This window comes from Oncorhynchus kisutch, unplaced genomic scaffold (assembly GCF_002021735.2).
Source record: "Oncorhynchus kisutch isolate 150728-3 unplaced genomic scaffold, Okis_V2 scaffold719, whole genome shotgun sequence".
NCBI lineage: Eukaryota > Metazoa > Chordata > Actinopteri > Salmoniformes > Salmonidae > Oncorhynchus > Oncorhynchus kisutch.
In genome coordinates, this window is record NW_022262664.1 from 319711 (window position 1) to 338185 (window position 18475).

The following is an 18475-nucleotide window of genomic DNA, read 5'->3' on the forward strand; positions in this document are numbered from 1 at the left end:
CCTGACAGAGCTTGAGAGGATCTGCAGAGAAGAATGGGAGTAACTCCCCAAATACAGGTGTATTTGCTTATATAGCATCATACCCAAGGAGACTCAAGGCTGCCAAAGGTTCTTCAACAAAGTACTGAGTAAACGGTCTGAATAGTTATGTACATCTGATATTTGAGTTTGTATTTGTAATAAATTTGCAAACATTATGGGGTATTGTGTCATTATGGGGTATTGTGTCATTATGGGGTATTGTGTCATTATGGGGTATTGTGTCATTATGGGGTATTGTGCCATTATGGGGTATTGTGTCATTATGGGGTATTGTGTCATTATGGGGTGTTGTGTCATTATGGGGTATTGTGTCATTATGGGGTATTGTGTCATTATGGGGTATTGTGTCATTATGGGGTATTGTGTCATTATGGGGTATTGTGTCATTATGGGGTATTGAGTCATTATGGGGTATTGTGTCATTATGGGGTATTGTGTCATTATGGGGTATTGTGTCATTATGGGGTATTGTGTCATTATGGGGTATTGAGTCATTATGGGGTATTGTGTCATTATGGGGTGTTGTGTCATTATGGGGTATTGTGTCATTATGGGGTATTGTGTGATTATGGGGTATTGTGTCATTATGGGGTGTTGTGTCATTATGGGGTATTGAGTCATTATGGGGTATTGTGTCATTATGGGGTATTGTGTCATTATGGGGTATTGTGTCATTATGGGGTATTGTGTATAGTTTGATGGGGGGAAAACCAATTTAGTCCATTTTATAATAAGCCGTAACAAAATGTGTAAAAAGTCAAAGGGTCTGAATACTTTCTGAATGCCCTGTATGAATAGATGTATAGGTAGCAGACTCACCCCTGTCACTGTCATAGAGGTAGGCGAACTTGTCCCACTTGTAATACTCCACTAAGCTGACCAGAGGTCCCTTGATGTCGGGTCTCATCTGAAGGACAAACTGATTGAGTCCATCAGCAGGGAAGGACGGTGTGATGAAGGACACGTGGAGGGTCTCACAGAAAGACGTGATGGTGTTCACACTCTTCTTGTCATAGAAACCAAAGATGGCATAAACACCCCTGGAGAACTGGGAACAAACTGCAGAGAGAGAGAGGGGAGGGGAGGGAGAGGGAGAGAGAGAGGGTTGGTTAGAACCATGCTAATCCCATCTCTAGCTCCATGCTAACCCTACCACTAGCACCATGCTAACCCTACCACCAGCACCATGCTAACCCTATCACTAGCACCATGCTAAACCTATCACTAGCACCATGCTAACCCTACCACTAGCACCATGCTAAACCTATCACTAGCACCATGCTAACCCTACCACTAGCACCGTGCGAACCCTATCACTAGCACCATGCTAACCCTATCACTAGCACCATGCTAAACCTATCACTAGCACCATGCTAATCCTACCACTAGCACCATGCTAACCCTATCACTAGCACCATGCTAACCCTATCACTAGCACCATGCTAACCCTATCACTAGCACCATGCTAATCCTACCACTAGCACCATGCTAACCCTATCACTAGCACCATGCTAACCCTATCACTAGCACCATGCTAACCCTATCACTAGCACCATGCTAACCCTATCACTAGCACCATGCTAAACCTATCACTAGCACCATGCTAACCCTATCACTAGCACCATGCTAACCCTATCACTAGCACCATGCTAAACCTATCACTAGCACCATGCTAACCCTATCACTAGCACCATGCTAACCCTATCACTAGCACCATGCTAAACCTATCACTAGCACCATGCTAACCCTATCACTAGCACCATGCTAATCCTATCACTAGCACCATGCTAACCCTATCACTAGCACCATGCTAACCCTATCACTAGCACCATGCTAACCCTACCACTAGCACCATGCTAAACCTATCACTAGCACCGTGCTAACCCTACCACTAGCACCATGCTAACCCTATCACTAGCACCGTGCTAACCCTACCACTAGCACCATGCTAAACCTATCACTAGCACCATGCTAACCCTATCACTAGCACCGTGCTAACCCTATCACTAGCACCGTGCTAACCCTACCACTAGCACCATGCTAAACCTATCACTAGCACCGTGCTAACCCTATCACTAGCACCATGCTAACCCTATCACTAGCACCATGCTAACCCTATCACTAGCACCATGCTAACCCTATCACTAGCACCATGCTAAACCTATCACTAGCACCGTGCGAACCCTATCACTAGCACCATGCTAACCCTATCACTAGCACCATGCTAACCCTATCACTAGCACCATGCTAAACCTATCACTAGCACCATGCTAACCCTATCACTAGCACCATGCTAACCCTATCACTAGCACCATGCTAACCCTATCACTAGCACCATGCTAACCCTATCACTAGCACCATGCTAACCCTATCACTAGCACCATGCTAACCCTATCACTAGCACCATGCTAATCCTATCACTAGCACCATGCTAACCCTATCACTAGCACCATGCTAACCCTATCACTAGCACCATGCTAATCCTATCACTAGCACCATGCTAACCCTATCACTAGCACCATGCTAACCCTATCACTAGCACCATGCTAAACCTATCACTAGCACCATGCTAACCCTATCACTAGCACCATGCTAACCCTACCACTAGCACCATGCTAACCGTGCTACATTTACATTGGTGTCATGAATAACAGTTTATTTTGAGTGTATGTGTGTACCTGTGTGTGTTTGTTAGAGGTTGTGATTGAGAGGGTGTGTGTGTGCCCGCGCCCCTACACCTGTGTGTGTGTCTGTGTGTGTGTGTGTGTGTGTTTGTCTGTGTGTGTGTGTGTGTGTGAGTGTCTTTGTGTCTGTGTGTGTGTGTGTGTGTGTGTGTGTGTGTGTGTGTGTGTGTGTGTGTGTGTGTGTGTGTGTGTGTGTGTGTGTGTGTGTCTGTGTGTGTCTGTGTGTGTGTGTGTGTCTGTGTGTGTGTCTGTGTGTGTGTGTGTCTGTGTGTGTGTGTGTCTGTGTGTGTGTGTGTGTGTGTGAGTATATTTAGCTGTCCTACTTCAGCGCCCTGATTCCTTTATTCTCTAAAGGAAAAACAGTCCCTGTGTTACCTTCCTGCTTTGTCATGAGACACACACCGCTTTTACGCCATTGAGCAGAGAGAGAGAGAGACGACATGGTTGCATTACTGAGGGAATACACGTTACTGTGTGTGTGGGGGGGGGGGGGGGGGGGGGGAGCTGGCTGTGTGTGTCTCGCTGTGTCCCAGTTTTAACTAAGGCTCCTTGGCCGAGAGAGGCAGGCAGAGAGAGGCAGGCATTGGCTGAAAGCAGGGCTCTGCTTTAGTTGGTGTGTGTGTATATGAGAGGGGGGGGGGGGGGGGCTCAGTCAGCCATTCTAACCGCTGTTCCATCGGCCTTCTCCTTTTCTCCATTACAACACTGTAGTAGAGCATCAGTCAGACATGGCCTGGTCTCCATTACAACACTGTAGTAGAGCATCAGTCAGACATGGCCTGGTCTCCATTACAACACTGTAGTAGAGCAAAGTAGAGCACAGAGCCGAGTAGAGAAGAGTAGGGCACAGAGGAGAGTAGATCACAGAGCAGAGTAGAGAAGAGTAGGGCACCGAGCATAGTAGAGCAAAGAGCAGAGTAGAGAAGAGTAGGGCACCGAGCATAGTAGAGCAAAGAGCAGAGTAGAGAAGAGTAGGGCACCGAGCATAGTAGAGCAAAGAGCAGAGTAGAGCACAGAGGAGAGTAGAGCAGAGAGCAGAGTAGAGCACGGAGCAGAAAAGAGCAGAGTAGAGCACGGAGCAGAGTAGAGCACGGAGCAGAATAGAGCAGAGTAGAGCACGGAGCAGAGTAGAGCAGAGTAGAGCACGGAGCAGAGTAGAACAGAGTAGAGCACGGAGCAGAATAGAGCAGAGTAGAGCACGGAGCAGAGTAGAGCAGAGTAGAGCACGGAACAGAGTAGAGCACAGAGCAGAATAGAGCAGAGTAGAGCACGGAGCAGAGTAGAGCAGAGTAGAGCACGGAGCAGAGTAGAGCACGGAGCAGAATAGAGCAGAGTAGAGCACGGAGCAGAGTAGAGCAGAGTAGAGCACAGAGCAGAATAGAGCAGAGTAGAGCACGGAGCAGAGTAGAGCACGGAGCAGAATAGAGCAGAGTAGAGCACGGAGCAGAATAGAGCACGGTGCAGAGTAGAGCACGGAGCAGAATAGAGCAGTGTAGAGCACGGAGCAGAGTACAGCATGGAGCAGAATAGAGCAGAGTAAAGCACAGAGCAGAGTAGAGCACGGAGCAGAATAGAGCACAGAGCAGAGTAGAGCAGAGTAGAGCACGGAGCAGAGTAGAGCACGGAGCAGAATAGAGCACAGAGCAGAGTAGAGCGGAGTAGAGCACGGAGCAGAATAGAGCAGAGTAGAGCACAGAGCAGAGTAGAGCATGGAGCAGAATAGAGCACAGAGCAGAGTAGAGCACAGAGCAGAGTAGAGCAGAGTAAAGCACAGAGCAGAGTAGAGCAGAGTAGAGCACAGAGCAGAGTAGAGCAGAATAGAGCACAGAGCAGAGTAGAGCGCGGAGCACAGTAGAACAGAGTAGATCACAGAGCAGAGTAGAGAAGAGTAGAGCACAGAGCAGAGTAGAGCACAGAGCAGAGTAGAGCAGAGTAGAGCACAGAGCAGAATAGAGTACAGAGCAGAGTAGAGCAGAGTAGAGCAGAGTAGAGCACGGAGCAGAGTTGAACAGAGTAGATCACAGAGCAGAGTAGAGAAGAGTAGAGCACAGAGCAGAGTAGAGCATGGAGCAGAATAGAGCACAGAGCAGAGTAGAGCAGAGTAGAGCACGGAGCAGAATAGAGTACAGAGCAGAGTAGAGCAGAGTAGAGCAGAGCAGAATAGAGCAGAGTAGAGCACGGAGCAGAGTAGAGCACGGAGCAGAATAGAGCACGGAGCAGAATAGAGCACGGAGCAGAGTAGAGCACGGAGCAGAATAGAGCAGTGTAGAGCACGGAGCAGAGTAGAGCATGGAGCAGAGTAGAGCATGGAGCAGAATAGAGCAGAGTAGAGCACGGAGCAGAGTAGAGCACGGAGCAGAATAGAGCACAGAGCAGAGTAGAGCAGAGTAGAGCACGGAGCAGAGTAGAGCACGGAGCAGAATAGAGCGCAGAGTAGAGCAGAGTAGAGCACGGAGCAGAATAGAGCACAGAGCAGAGTAAAGCACAGAGCAGAGTAGAGCAGAGTAAAGCACAGAGCAGAGTAGAGCAGAGCAGAGCACAGAGCAGAGTAGAGCAGAATAGAGCACAGAGCAGAGTAGAGCAGAGTAGAGCACGGAGCAGAGTAGAACAGAGTAGATCACAGAGCAGAGTAGAGAAGAGTAGAGCACAGAGCAGAGTAGAGCACGGAGCAGAATAGAGCACAGAGCAGAGTAGAGCAGAGTAGAGTACGGAGCAGAATAGAGTACAGAGCAGAGTAGAGCAGAGTATAGCAGAGTAGAGCAGAGTAGAGCACAGAGCAGAGTAGAGCAGAGTAGAGCACAGAGCAGAGTAGAGCACAGAGCAGAGTAGAGTATGGAGCAGAGTAGAACAGAGTAGAGTAGAGCTGAGTAGAGCAAAGCAGAATAAAGCAGAGCAGAGTTGATTTGAGTAGAGCAGAATACAGAGTAGTGTAGAGTACAGCAGCGTAGAGTAGGACAGAGTAGAGTAGAGCACGGAGCAGAATAGAGCACGGAGCAGAATAGAGCACGGAGCAGAATAGAGCACGGAGCAGAGTAGAGCAGTGTAGAGCACGGAGCAGAGTAGAGCAGAGTAGAGCACGGAGCAGAGTAGAGCACGGAGCAGAATAGAGCAGAGTAGAGCACGGAGCAGAGTAGAGCAGAGTAGAGCACAGAGCAGAATAGAGCAGAGTAGAGCACGGAGCAGAGTAGAGCACGGAGCAGAATAGAGCAGAGTACAGCACGGAGCAGAATAGAGCACGGAGCAGAGTAGAGCACGGAGCAGAATAGAGCAGTGTAGAGCACGGAGCAGAGTACAGCATGGAGCAGAATAGAGCAGAGTAAAGCACAGAGCAGAGTAGAGCACGGAGCAGAATAGAGCACAGAGCAGAGTAGAGCAGAGTAGAGCACGGAGCAGAGTAGAGCACGGAGCAGAATAGAGCACAGAGCAGAGTAGAGCACGGAGCAGAATAGAGCAGAGTAGAGCACAGAGCAGAGTAGAGCATGGAGCAGAATAGAGCACAGAGCAGAGTAGAGTATGGAGCAGAGTAGAACAGAGTAGAGTAGAGCTGAGTAGAGCAAAGCAGAATAAAGCAGAGCAGAGTTGATTTGAGTAGAGCAGAATACAGAGTAGTGTAGAGTACAGCAGCGTAGAGTAGGACAGAGTAGAGTAGAGCACGGAGCAGAATAGAGCACGGAGCAGAATAGAGCACGGAGCAGAATAGAGCACGGAGCAGAGTAGAGCAGTGTAGAGCACGGAGCAGAGTAGAGCAGAGTAGAGCACGGAGCAGAGTAGAGCACGGAGCAGAATAGAGCAGAGTAGAGCACGGAGCAGAGTAGAGCAGAGTAGAGCACAGAGCAGAATAGAGCAGAGTAGAGCACGGAGCAGAGTAGAGCACGGAGCAGAATAGAGCAGAGTACAGCACGGAGCAGAATAGAGCACGGAGCAGAGTAGAGCACGGAGCAGAATAGAGCAGTGTAGAGCACGGAGCAGAGTACAGCATGGCGCAGAATAGAGCAGAGTAAAGCACAGAGCAGAGTAGAGCACGGAGCAGAATAGAGCACAGAGCAGAGTAGAGCAGAGTAGAGCACGGAGCAGAGTAGAGCACGGAGCAGAATAGAGCACAGAGCAGAGTAGAGCACGGAGCAGAATAGAGCAGAGTAGAGCACAGAGCAGAGTAGAGCATGGAGCAGAATAGAGCACAGAGCAGAGTAGAGCACAGAGCATAGTAGAGCAGAGTAAAGCACAGAGCAGAGTAGAGCAGAGTAGAGCACAGAGCAGAGTAGAGCAGAATAGAGCACAGAGCAGAGTAGAGCGCGGAGCACAGTAGAACAGAGTAGATCACAGAGCAGAGTAGAGAAGAGTAGAGCACAGAGCAGAGTAGAGCACGGAGCAGAATAGAGCACAGAGCAGAGTAGAGCAGAGTAGAGCACAGAGCAGAATAGAGTACAGAGCAGAGTAGAGCAGAGTAGAGCAGAGTAGAGCACGGAGCAGAGTTGAACAGAGTAGATCACAGAGCAGAGTAGAGAAGAGTAGAGCACAGAGCAGAGTAGAGCATGGAGCAGAATAGAGCACAGAGCAGAGTAGAGCAGAGTAGAGCACGGAGCAGAATAGAGTACAGAGCAGAGTAGAGCAGAGTAGAGCAGAGCAGAATAGAGCAGAGTAGAGCACGGAGCAGAGTAGAGCACGGAGCAGAATAGAGCACAGAGCAGAATAGAGCACGGAGCAGAGTAGAGCACGGAGCAGAATAGAGCAGTGTAGAGCACGGAGCAGAGTAGAGCATGGAGCAGAGTAGAGCATGGAGCAGAATAGAGCAGAGTAAAGCACAGAGCAGAGTAGAGCACGGAGCAGAATAGAGCAGAGTACAGCACGGAGCAGAATAGAGCACGGAGCAGAGTAGAGCACGGAGCAGAATAGAGCAGTGTAGAGCACGGAGCAGAGTACAGCATGGAGCAGAATAGAGCAGAGTAAAGCACAGAGCAGAGTAGAGCACGGAGCAGAATAGAGCACAGAGCAGAGTAGAGCAGAGTAGAGCACGGAGCAGAGTAGAGCACGGAGCAGAATAGAGCACAGAGCAGAGTAGAGCACGGAGCAGAATAGAGCAGAGTAGAGCACAGAGCAGAGTAGAGCATGGAGCAGAATAGAGCACAGAGCAGAGTAGAGCACAGAGCATAGTAGAGCAGAGTAAAGCACAGAGCAGAGTAGAGCAGAGTAGAGCACAGAGCAGAGTAGAGCAGAATAGAGCACAGAGCAGAGTAGAGCGCGGAGCACAGTAGAACAGAGTAGATCACAGAGCAGAGTAGAGAAGAGTAGAGCACAGAGCAGAGTAGAGCACGGAGCAGAATAGAGCACAGAGCAGAGTAGAGCAGAGTAGAGCACAGAGCAGAATAGAGTACAGAGCAGAGTAGAGCAGAGTAGAGCAGAGTAGAGCACGGAGCAGAATAGAGTACAGAGCAGAGTAGAGCAGAGTAGAGCAGAGCAGAATAGAGCAGAGTAGAGCACGGAGCAGAGTAGAGCACGGAGCAGAATAGAGCACGGAGCAGAATAGAGCACGGAGCAGAGTAGAGCACGGAGCAGAATAGAGCAGTGTAGAGCACGGAGCAGAGTAGAGCATGGAGCAGAGTAGAGCATGGAGCAGAATAGAGCAGAGTAAAGCACAGAGCAGAGTAGAGCACGGAGCAGAATAGAGCACAGAGCAGAGTAGAGCAGAGTAGAGCACGGAGCAGAGTAGAGCACGGAGCAGAATAGAGCGCAGAGTAGAGCAGAGTAGAGCACGGAGCAGAATAGAGCACAGAGCAGAGTAAAGCACAGAGCAGAGTAGAGCAGAGTAAAGCACAGAGCAGAGTAGAGCAGAGTAGAGCACAGAGCAGAGTAGAGCAGAATAGAGCACAGAGCAGAGTAGAGCAGAGTAGAGCACGGAGCAGAGTAGAACAGAGTAGATCACAGAGCAGAGTAGAGAAGAGTAGAGCACAGAGCAGAGTAGAGCACGGAGCAGAATAGAGCACAGAGCAGAGTAGAGCAGAGTAGAGTACGGAGCAGAATAGAGTACAGAGCAGAGTAGAGCAGAGTATAGCAGAGTAGAGCAGAGTAGAGCACAGAGCAGAGTAGAGAACAGAGCAGAGTAGAGTATGGAGCAGAGTAGAACAGAGTAGAGTAGAGCTGAGTAGAGCAAAGCAGAATAAAGCAGAGCAGAGTTGATTTGAGTAGAGCAGAATACAGAGTAGTGTAGAGTACAGCAGCGTAGAGTAGGACAGAGTAGAGTAGAGCACGGAGCAGAATAGAGCACGGAGCAGAATAGAGCACGGAGCAGAATAGAGCACGGAGCAGAGTAGAGCAGTGTAGAGCACGGAGCAGAGTAGAGCATGGAGCAGAATAGAGCAGAGTAAAGCACAGAGCAGAGTAGAGCACGGAGCAGAATAGAGCACAGAGCAGAGTAGAGCAGAGTAGAGCACGGAGCAGAGTAGAGCACGGAGCAGAATAGAGCACAGAGCAGAGTAGAGCAGAGTAGAGCACGGAGCAGAATAGAGCACAGAGCAGAGTAGATCACAGAGCAGAGTAGAGCAGAGTAAAGCACAGAGCAGAGTAGAGCAGAGTAGAGCACAGAGCAGAGTAGAGCAGAATAGAGCACAGAGCAGAGTAGAGCAGAGTAGAGCACGGAGCAGAGTAGAACAGAGTAGATCACAGAGCAGAGTAGAGAAGAGTAGAGCACAGAGCAGAGTAGAGCACGGAGCAGAATAGAGCACAGAGCAGAGTAGAGCAGAGTAGAGTATGGAGCAGAATAGAGTACAGAGCAGAGTAGAGCAGAGTATAGCAGAGTAGAGCAGAGTAGATCACAGAGCAGAGTAGAGCAGAGTAGAGCACAGAGCAGAGTAGAGCACAGAGCAGAGTAGAGTATGGAGCAGAGTAGAACAGAGTAGAGTAGAGCTGAGTAGAGCAGAGCAGAATAAAGCAGAGCAGAGTTGATTTGAGTAGAGCAGAATACAGAGTAGTGTAGAGTACAGCAGCGTAGAGTAGGACAGAGTAGAGCACAGAGCAAACTAACACAGCGTAGAGTAGAGCAAAGCAGAGCAGAGTACAGCACAGAGTGAGTAGAGTAGAGCAGACTACAACACAGCAGGGTAGAGTAGATCCCAGAGCAGAGTAGGGCGTAGAGTAAAACAGAGTAGAGCAGAGCTGAGCAGAGCAGAGTATAGTAGATTAGAGTAGAGCAGAGTAAGTAGAGCCGAGTAGATTAGATTAGAGCAGAGCGTAGAGTAGAGAAGTTTAGAGTCGAGCAGAATAAGTAGAGCTGAGTAGAGTAGAGTAGATCACAGAGCAGAGTAGAGTAGATCACAGAGAAGAGTAGAGCACAGTACAGTATAGTACGGTAGAGTAGTGTAGAGTACAGTACAGTATATCGCAGAGTAGAGCCAAGAGCAGAGTAGAATAGTGCGCAGAGTAGAGTGGATCACAGAGTAGAGCAGAGCAGAGCAGAATAGAGCAGAGTAGCATGGAGCAGAGCAGAGCATAGAGCAGAGTAGATTACAGTAGAGCAGAGTAGAGCACAGAGCAGAGTAGATCACAGAGCAGAGTAAAGTGGATCACAGAGTAGAGTAGAGTGGATCCCAGAGCAGAGTAGAGCACAGAGCAGAGTAGAGTAGATCACAGAGCAGAGTAGATCACAGAGCAGAGTAGAGTAGATCACAGAGCAGAGCAGAGTAGAGTGAATCACAGAGCAGAGTAGAGTGGATCACAGAGCAGAGTAGAGCGGAGAGCAGAGCAGATCACAGAGCAGAGTAGAGTAGAGCACAGAGCAGAGTAGAGTAGAGTGGATCACAGAGTAGAGTGGTGTGTGTGTGTGTGTGTGTGTGTGTGTGTGTGTGTGTGTGTGTGTGTGTGTGTGTGTGTGTGTGTGTGTGTGTGTCTGTGTGTCTGTGTGTCTGTGTGTGCGTGTGTGTGTGTGTGTCTGTGTGTGCGTGTGTGTGTGTGTGTCTGTGTGTGTGTGTGAGGGTGTGTGTGTGTCTGTGTGTGAGGGTGTGTGTGTCTGAGGGTGTGTGTGTGTGTGTATGTGTGTGTGTGTGTGAGGGTGTGTGTGTGTGAGGGTGTGTGTGTGTGAGGGTGTGTGTGTGTGTGTGTGTATATGTGTGTGTGTGTGTGTGTGTGTGTGTGTGTGTGTGTGTGTGTGTGTGTGTGTGTGTGTGTGTGTGTGTGTGTGTGTGTGTGTGTGTGTGTGTGTGAGGGTGTGTGTGTGTCTGTGTGTGAGGGTGTGTGTGTGTGAGGGTGTGTGTGTATGTGTGTGTGTGTGTGAGGGTGTGTGTGTGTGAGGGTGTGTGTGTGTGAGGGTGTGTGTGTGTGTGTGTGTATATGTGTGTGTGTGTGTGTGTGTGTGTGTGTGTGTGTGTGTGTGTGTGTGTGTGTGTGTGTGTGTGTGTGTGTGTGTGTGTGTGTGTGTGTGTGTGTGTGTGTGTGTGTGTGTGTGTGTGTGTGTGTGTGTGTGTGAGGGTGTGTCTGTGTGTGTGTGTGTCCAGACGGGAAAATACTGCCCCCCCCAGCCTTAGGAAGATTATTACGTAGTGCTTCCAAGCATTTTGACATTTTCACTTAAGTATTTTACACCACTGAACATCAGTGGAGGTTAGGGTTAGGGTGATGGTTAGGGTTAATGACCTTAGTGACCACTGTTTTACAGCCTGTGTTCGTAATGGCTGCTCAGTGGAGGTTAGGGTTAGGGTGATGGTTAGGGTTAATGACCTTAGTGACCACTGTTTTACAGCCTGTGTCCGTAATGGCTGCTCAGTGGAGGTTAGGGTTTTGGAGAAATGTCCTCTGGTCTAAAAAAATACAAATTGAACTGTTTGGCCTTAATGACCATCGTTGTGTTTGGAGAAAAAGGGGGGAAAGGGGGGGGGGGGCTTGCAAGCCGAAGAACACCATCCCAACCGTGAAGCATCATGTTGTGGGGGTGCTTCGCTGCAGGAGTGACTGGTGCACTTCACAAAATAGATGGCATCACGAGGAAAGGAAAATTATGTGGATATATTGAAGCAACATCTCAAGACATCAGTCAGGAAGTTAAAGCTAGGTCGCAAATGGGTCTTCCAAATGGACAATGACCCCAAGCATACTTCCGAAGCAAAATGGCTTAAGGACAACAAAGTCAAGGTATTGGGGTGGCCATCAGAAAGCCCTGATCTCAACCCTACAGAAAATTTGTGGGCAGAACTGAAAAAGCATGTGCGGGCAAGGAGGCCTACAAACCTGACTCAGTTACACCAGCTCTGTCAGGAGGAATGGGCCGAAATTCCCACTTATTGTGGGAAGCTTGTGGAAGGATACCCGAAACGTTTGACCCTAATTGAGTGTATGTAAACTTCTGACCCACTGGGAATGTGATGAAAGAAATAAAAGCTGAAATAAATCATTCTCTCTACTATTATTCTGACATTTCACATTCTTAAAATAAAGTGGTGATCCTAACTGACATAAGACAGGGGATTTTACTCGGATTAAATATCAGGAATTGTGAAAAACGGAGTTTAAATGTATTTGGCAAAGGTGTATGTGTCACACCCTGACCTAACCAAAAGAATAAAGAAAACAAAGATAACCAAGGCGTGCCAGTATGTAACCTTCCGACTTCAACTGTATATACTACAAAATATATCTCCTCTGTCTCTCTCGCTTCTCCTTCATTTAGGAATAAATGAATGTGTAAAAAACTGTTCAACTATTGTCTTTCTCTCTCTTTGCTAGAGAGATGCTTTCAGTACTAGATTCATACTCTGATCCTTTGATTGGGTGGACAACATGTCAGTTCATGCTGCAAGAGCTCTGATAGGTTGGAGGACGTCCTCTGGAAGTTGTCATAATTACTGTGTAAGTCTATGGAAGTGAGTGAAAACCATGAGCCTCTTAGGTTTTGTATTGAAGTCAATGTACCCAGAGGAGGACAGACACTAGCTGTCCTCCAGCTACACCATGGTGCTACCCTACAGAGTACTGGTGAGGCTACTGTTGACCTTCATTGCAAAACAACAGTGTGTTCTAATAAATTATTTGGTGATGTGAATATATTCAGTATAGTTTTATCTAAAAAATACAACTTTTTTAATGTTTCACTATTTTTATTTTTATGAAATTCACTGAGTAGGATGGTCCTCCCCTTCCTCCTCTGAGGAGCCTCCACTGATGGACATCCATCCACCAACTCAGTCCCACAAAACCCCAGCATACTTGATGGTAATAGCGCTCACTTTTCCCCCTAGTGACAGGTTTTGAAAGCAATGCCCCATGTCCTCGGGACATGGCTAGACGTCCAATTTCTTGGTCAATCTTGAACGACCTGGCTGGTTCTCTGTAAGGTGAGAGCAGCGTGAGAAGTAAGAGAGAACTTAGAGGAGAGGCTGGACCTGCTCTCTCTTCTGACCAACCGTCCTACAAACAGGCAGCGGACTGCCCCAAGCATCATGCAGGGTACCCTCATCTCTCCACCCCTTCACTCCCCTGCACATGTGTGTCTGTGTGTGTCTGTGTGTGTCTGTGTGTGTGTGTTACTCACAGCAGTTGGTGACAGCGAAGCTGTTGGCAACCTCCAGGTTGTCTATGTGAGGAGTGAGGCGGAAGTCCTGGGTTCCATACTGGACCATTCCAATCCGGAACGCACTATACTCCTGATCAGCACCGCGTGGGAACAGCCCTCCTACACACACACACACACACACACACACACACACACACACACACACACACACACACACACACACACACACACACACACACACACACACACACACACACACACACACACACACACACACACACACACACACACACACACACACAGAACCCCCCCACACACACAAGGAGAATGTTTGGCTGGTTATCTAGGTAGTCTGGCAGTACTCTGGGAGAATGTTTAGCTGGATATCTAGCTAGTCTGGCAGTACTCTGGGATAATGTTTAGCTGGTTATCTAGCTAGTCTGGCAGTACTCTGGGAGAATGTTTAGCTGGTTATCTAGCCGGTCTGGTAGTACTCTGGGAGAATGTTTAGCTGGATATCTAGCCGGTCTGGTAGTACTCTGGGAGAATGTTTAGCTGGTTATCTAGCCGGTCTGGCAGTACTCTGGGAGAATGTTTAGCTGGTTATCTAGCCGGTCTGGCAGTACTCTGGGAGAATGTTTAGCTGGTTATCTAGCCGGTCTGGCAGTACTCTGGGAGAATGTTTAGCTGGTTATCTAGCCGGTCTGGCAGTACTCTGGGAGAATGTTTAGCTGGTTATCTAGCCGGTCTGGCAGTACTCTGGGATAATGTTTAGCTGGATATCTAGCTGGTCTGGCAGTACTCTGGGAGAATGTTTAGCTGGATATCTAGCTGGTCTGGCAGTACTCTGGGAGAATGTTTAGCTGGATATCTAGCCGGTCTGGCAGTACTCTGTATGTTGTTTCCCTGTCTTCTGTGGTTCAACTTTCTGACGTTGTCTACCCAGAACGGCTTGGTTACGAAATAGTCTGATTCTGTCTGTATTAAACAGAGATCTTCTTTAGAAACACTGATTCTGTCTGTATTAAACAGAGATCTTCTTTAGAAACACTGATTCTGTCTGTATTAAACAGAGATCTTCTTTAGAAACACTGATTCTGTCTGTATTAAACAGAGATCTTCTTTAGAAACACTGATTCTGTCTGTATTAAACAGAGATCTTCTTTAGAAACACTGATTCTGTCTGTATTAAACAGAGATCTTCTTTAGAAACACTGATTCTGTCTGTATTAAACAGAGATCTTCTTTAGAAACACTGATTCTGTCTGTATTAAACAGAGAGAATGTTCAGCTGCATCAACATCTTCATATTTCCATGACCATCCATATTGAACTGAAACAGCCATATTGAACTGAAACAGCCATATTGAACTGAAACAGCCATATTGAACTGGCAGTTTCAGTTCAATATGGCTGTAAACCATCCAATGTAAAGTCAACTTTGCCTGCTCAGAGTTCACATGATGAAACCCACCAGATGAAGTAACAACTGTATTCAGATGATGTCATTGGGAACATTTATCTACTAGCTGTTTGTTCTGCAAAACATAGAAAGTGTTTTCACATCCAGTATGTTGATGTTGGGGTGGTGCTGGAGATCATGGAAATGGGTTGTAAATGGTGCAATGTAAACACATCCCTATCCATCACCTGTCTCAGTCTCAGGACATGATGATGGCTGGAGATGCAACCAGGGAGTATGATTATCTGGTTGAACGTCTACATAGCTACACACCCATCCATATTGAACTGAAACAGCCATCCATATTGAACTGAAACAGCCTTCCATATCTATCTCAAACAGCCATATTGAACTGAAACAGCCATCCATATTGAACTGAAACAGCCTTCCATATCTATCTCAAACAGCCATATTGAACTGAAACAGCCATCCATATTGAACTGAAACAGCCATATTGAACTGAAACAGCCATCCATATTAAACTGAAACAGCCATATTGAACTAAAACAGCCATCCTTATTGAACTGAAACAGCCATCCATATTGAACTGAAACAGCCATCCATATTGAACTGAAACAGCCATCCATATTGAACTGAAACAGCCACCCATATCTAACTGAAACAGCCATATTGAACTGAATCAGCCATCCTTATTGAACCTGAACTAAAACAGCCTCCCATATCCAACTCAAATAGCCATATTGAACTGAAACTGCCATATTGAACTGAAACTGCCATATTGAACTGAAACAGCTATCCATATATAACTCAAACAGCCATATTGAACTGAAACAACCTTCCATTTCTAACTGAAACTGCCATATCGAACTGAAACTGCCATATCGAACTGAAACTGCCATATTGAACTGAAACAGCTATCCATATATAACTCAAACAGCCATATTGAACTGAAACAACCTTCCATTTCTAACTCAAACAGCCATATCGAACTGAAACTGCCATATTGAACTGAAACAGCTATCCATATTGAACTGAAACAGCCATATTGATCTGAAACTGCCATGCATAATGAACTGAAACTTCCATGCATAATGAACTGAAACTTCCATGCATAATGAACTGAAACTTCCATATTGAACTGAAACTGCCATATTGAACTGAAACAACCTTCCATTTCTAACTCAAACAGCCATATCGAACTGAAACTGCCATATTGAACTGAAACAGCTATCCATATTGAACTGAAACTGCCATATTGAACTGAAACAGCTATCCATATTGAACTGAAACTGCCATATTGAACTGAAACAGCTATCCATATATAACTCAAACAGCCATATTGAACTGAAACAACCTTCCATTTCTAACTCAAACAGCCATATCGAACTGAAACTGCCATATTGAACTGAAACAGCTATCCATATTGAACTGAAACAGCCATATTGATCTGAAACTGCCATGCATAATGAACTGAAACTTCCATGCATAATGAACTGAAACTTCCATGCATAATGAACTCAAACTTCCATGCATAATGAACTGAAATGGCCATGCATAATGAACTGAAACTTCCATGCATAATGAACTGAAACTTCCATGCATAATGAACTGAAACGGCCATCCACATTTAACTGAACAGACACATTTAATTGAAATAGATATATTGAACTAAAACCGACATATTGAACTGAAACAGACCTATTTAACTATCAGTCTATGAGAAGTCACTGTGAGGTTGTCTGGAACAGGCCTTGAATCCCTGACTGCTGTTACTGTATAATAATAATCATACCAATAATAATCAAGGCCTGGTATGATACCCAGTTCTGTCGTCCATGATAATGCAGCAGGAAGCAGACCTGATCATTAATAATAGCATCTTTAAATCTGTTTTAAAGACCAGGCCTGGAACCCCTTCTGCCTTCTCAATAGCTTATATATACCCCATCACTCACTCTCTCCTTAATTATTATCTCCCTCTTGCTCTCCTCTCTTTCCCTCTCCTTCTCCCCCTTGTCTCTCCCTCCTCTCCCTCTCTTCCTCCTCCCCCGTTTCTCCCTCCCGCCATCTCAGATGCAGGGTAATGCAGATGAAACCACCGCTCCAGTGTTAGGCAGGCTAATAACCACACTACGTGTCAGTACACGGAGACAACATAGACCACTGTCTAATGCAATATATATATATATATTTATATGTTATATGAATAATTTATTTTCAATATGTAATATATATGAATGTACCTACCGATCTGAACACTGGGAGAACCGCAGAGCGCCTCGCGTCTCAAGCAGATGACAGTTAGGAGAAACACGAGCAGCAGATTCCTCATCGTTGTTAGTTCAGACATTTCATACCGAGAGGCGTCGACATACATCCACTGAATAACGGCCCAGTACACCGAATAACGGTCAGTTCCTCCAGCCAGGCACACAGACGGCTAATCAGACGGTCAGCATGGCGACCTGGTTACCGGACAGCAGAGGTAACCCACAGCAGGGGGTTGCGTGTCTAATGCACTGGTCTCAGGTCCTGTAGCGGTTCGGTCGTGGGAAGATCGCTCCAGCTCTGCGGATCTCTGGCTCTCTCTGTCTCTCTCTCTCTCTCTCTGTCTCTCTCTCTCTTTATGAGGCGCGCGAACACTGCTGGAGCCTTTTCATCGTCGATAGCGCGCGTACAGTTTCGGAATACCGATGAGAACGGAAAGAGCCGAGAGCAGCCGAGTCAGGTTGTTGGGGCAACAGTCCACATCACTGATGGGCATTCCGGCTCTTTTCAGTGAGCCGGATCGTTCTGCTCAGCTCTCTTTTGGCTCCCAAACGGCTCTTTAAAAAACATATGTTTTGTATTTTCTCAAGTCAAACACTTTGCGATAGTTTGACTATGATTGGTGTTAAAACAATTCTAATTAAATTGTTAAATGAAATCATACTCTACCTTAACCACAATATATTTAAAAATGCATTGGTTTGTAATGGAAAAGAAAGCTATTAAACATTTACATGTAAACGTTGTAATGTATATAAACAAAGTGAAATGTAACAATTCAAAACGAATACAATCAGCATAATAGAATACTGCAATAACAATGTGCAAAACTGCAGCATCCCACTTAAAACATTAAACTGGTCCCTCTTTTCTCTCTTCTTTGTTGCCATGTTAAAACCAGCAGCGGTTTCTTCTCTCAGTAAATATTTATCCCGTTTTCGAGAAGACCCTCTCAGAGGGAACGGATGTGGCCGCTATGCAGACTCTCCCTGTCATGACTTTAGTAAGCCGTGGGTAGACAGAGGCCTTGTTCTTCCACCAGCTCAGAGGATCTGCAGATCTTTGGAGGGGCTCCTTCAAATAGGATCGGACCTCCATTATGTGATCTGCTGAGGGATTCCTTTGTGCTGCATCCCCAGTTGCTCTCGTCAAACAGCATCCAAACAGCAGACGTTTGTGGCACTACTGCTGGTGCTTCTGCTCCATCTGCTCCCTCTTCTTCCTGTTGCTCCGGTGCCTGAGCCAGCTGACTGCTGGGGCCGTCCCTCCCTCTTCTTCCTGTTGCCCTGGTGCCTGAGCCAGGTGACTGCTGGGGCCGTCCCTCCCTCTTCTTCCTGTTGCCCTGGTGCCTGAGCCAGCTGACTGCTGGGGCCGTCCCTCCCTCTTCTTCCTGTTGCCCTGGTGCCTGAGCCAGCTGACTGCTGGGGCCGTCCCTCCCTCTTCTTCCTGTTGCCCTGGTGCCTGAGCCAGCTGACTGCTGGGGCCGACCTTCCCTGCTGCTGAGGTTATTCTGTGAAGAGCCTCATCAATCGCTCTGGCATCACTGAAAACTAACTTCTTAAA

General features: G+C 47.1%; 1 protein-coding gene across 7 annotated transcripts in view; it reads right to left on the minus strand.

Annotated features, from left to right (window-relative positions):
- LOC109884997 (glutamate receptor 2-like) overlaps nt 1-17295 on the minus strand; it is a 70617-nt gene extending 53322 nt beyond the window's left edge. For 2 of the 7 annotated variants that reach the window (XR_004207631.1, XM_031815983.1), the window contains exons 1-3: nt 16892-17293; nt 13240-13380; nt 862-1101 (exon numbers count right to left, since the gene is read on the minus strand). Coding sequence is in view for 5 of the 7 variants with exons in the window: in XM_031815983.1 (XP_031671843.1) it covers nt 862-1101; nt 13240-13380; nt 16892-17021 (511 nt within the window). In the remaining 2 variants the exon portion in view is untranslated. Of the gene's footprint in view, nt 1-861; nt 1102-13239; nt 13381-16891 lie in introns of all 7 variants that reach the window. The other 5 variants (XR_004207630.1, XM_031815981.1, XM_031815985.1 and 2 more) reach the window with 5 other exon arrangements.
- Between the last annotated feature and the right edge of the window lie 1180 nt (nt 17296-18475).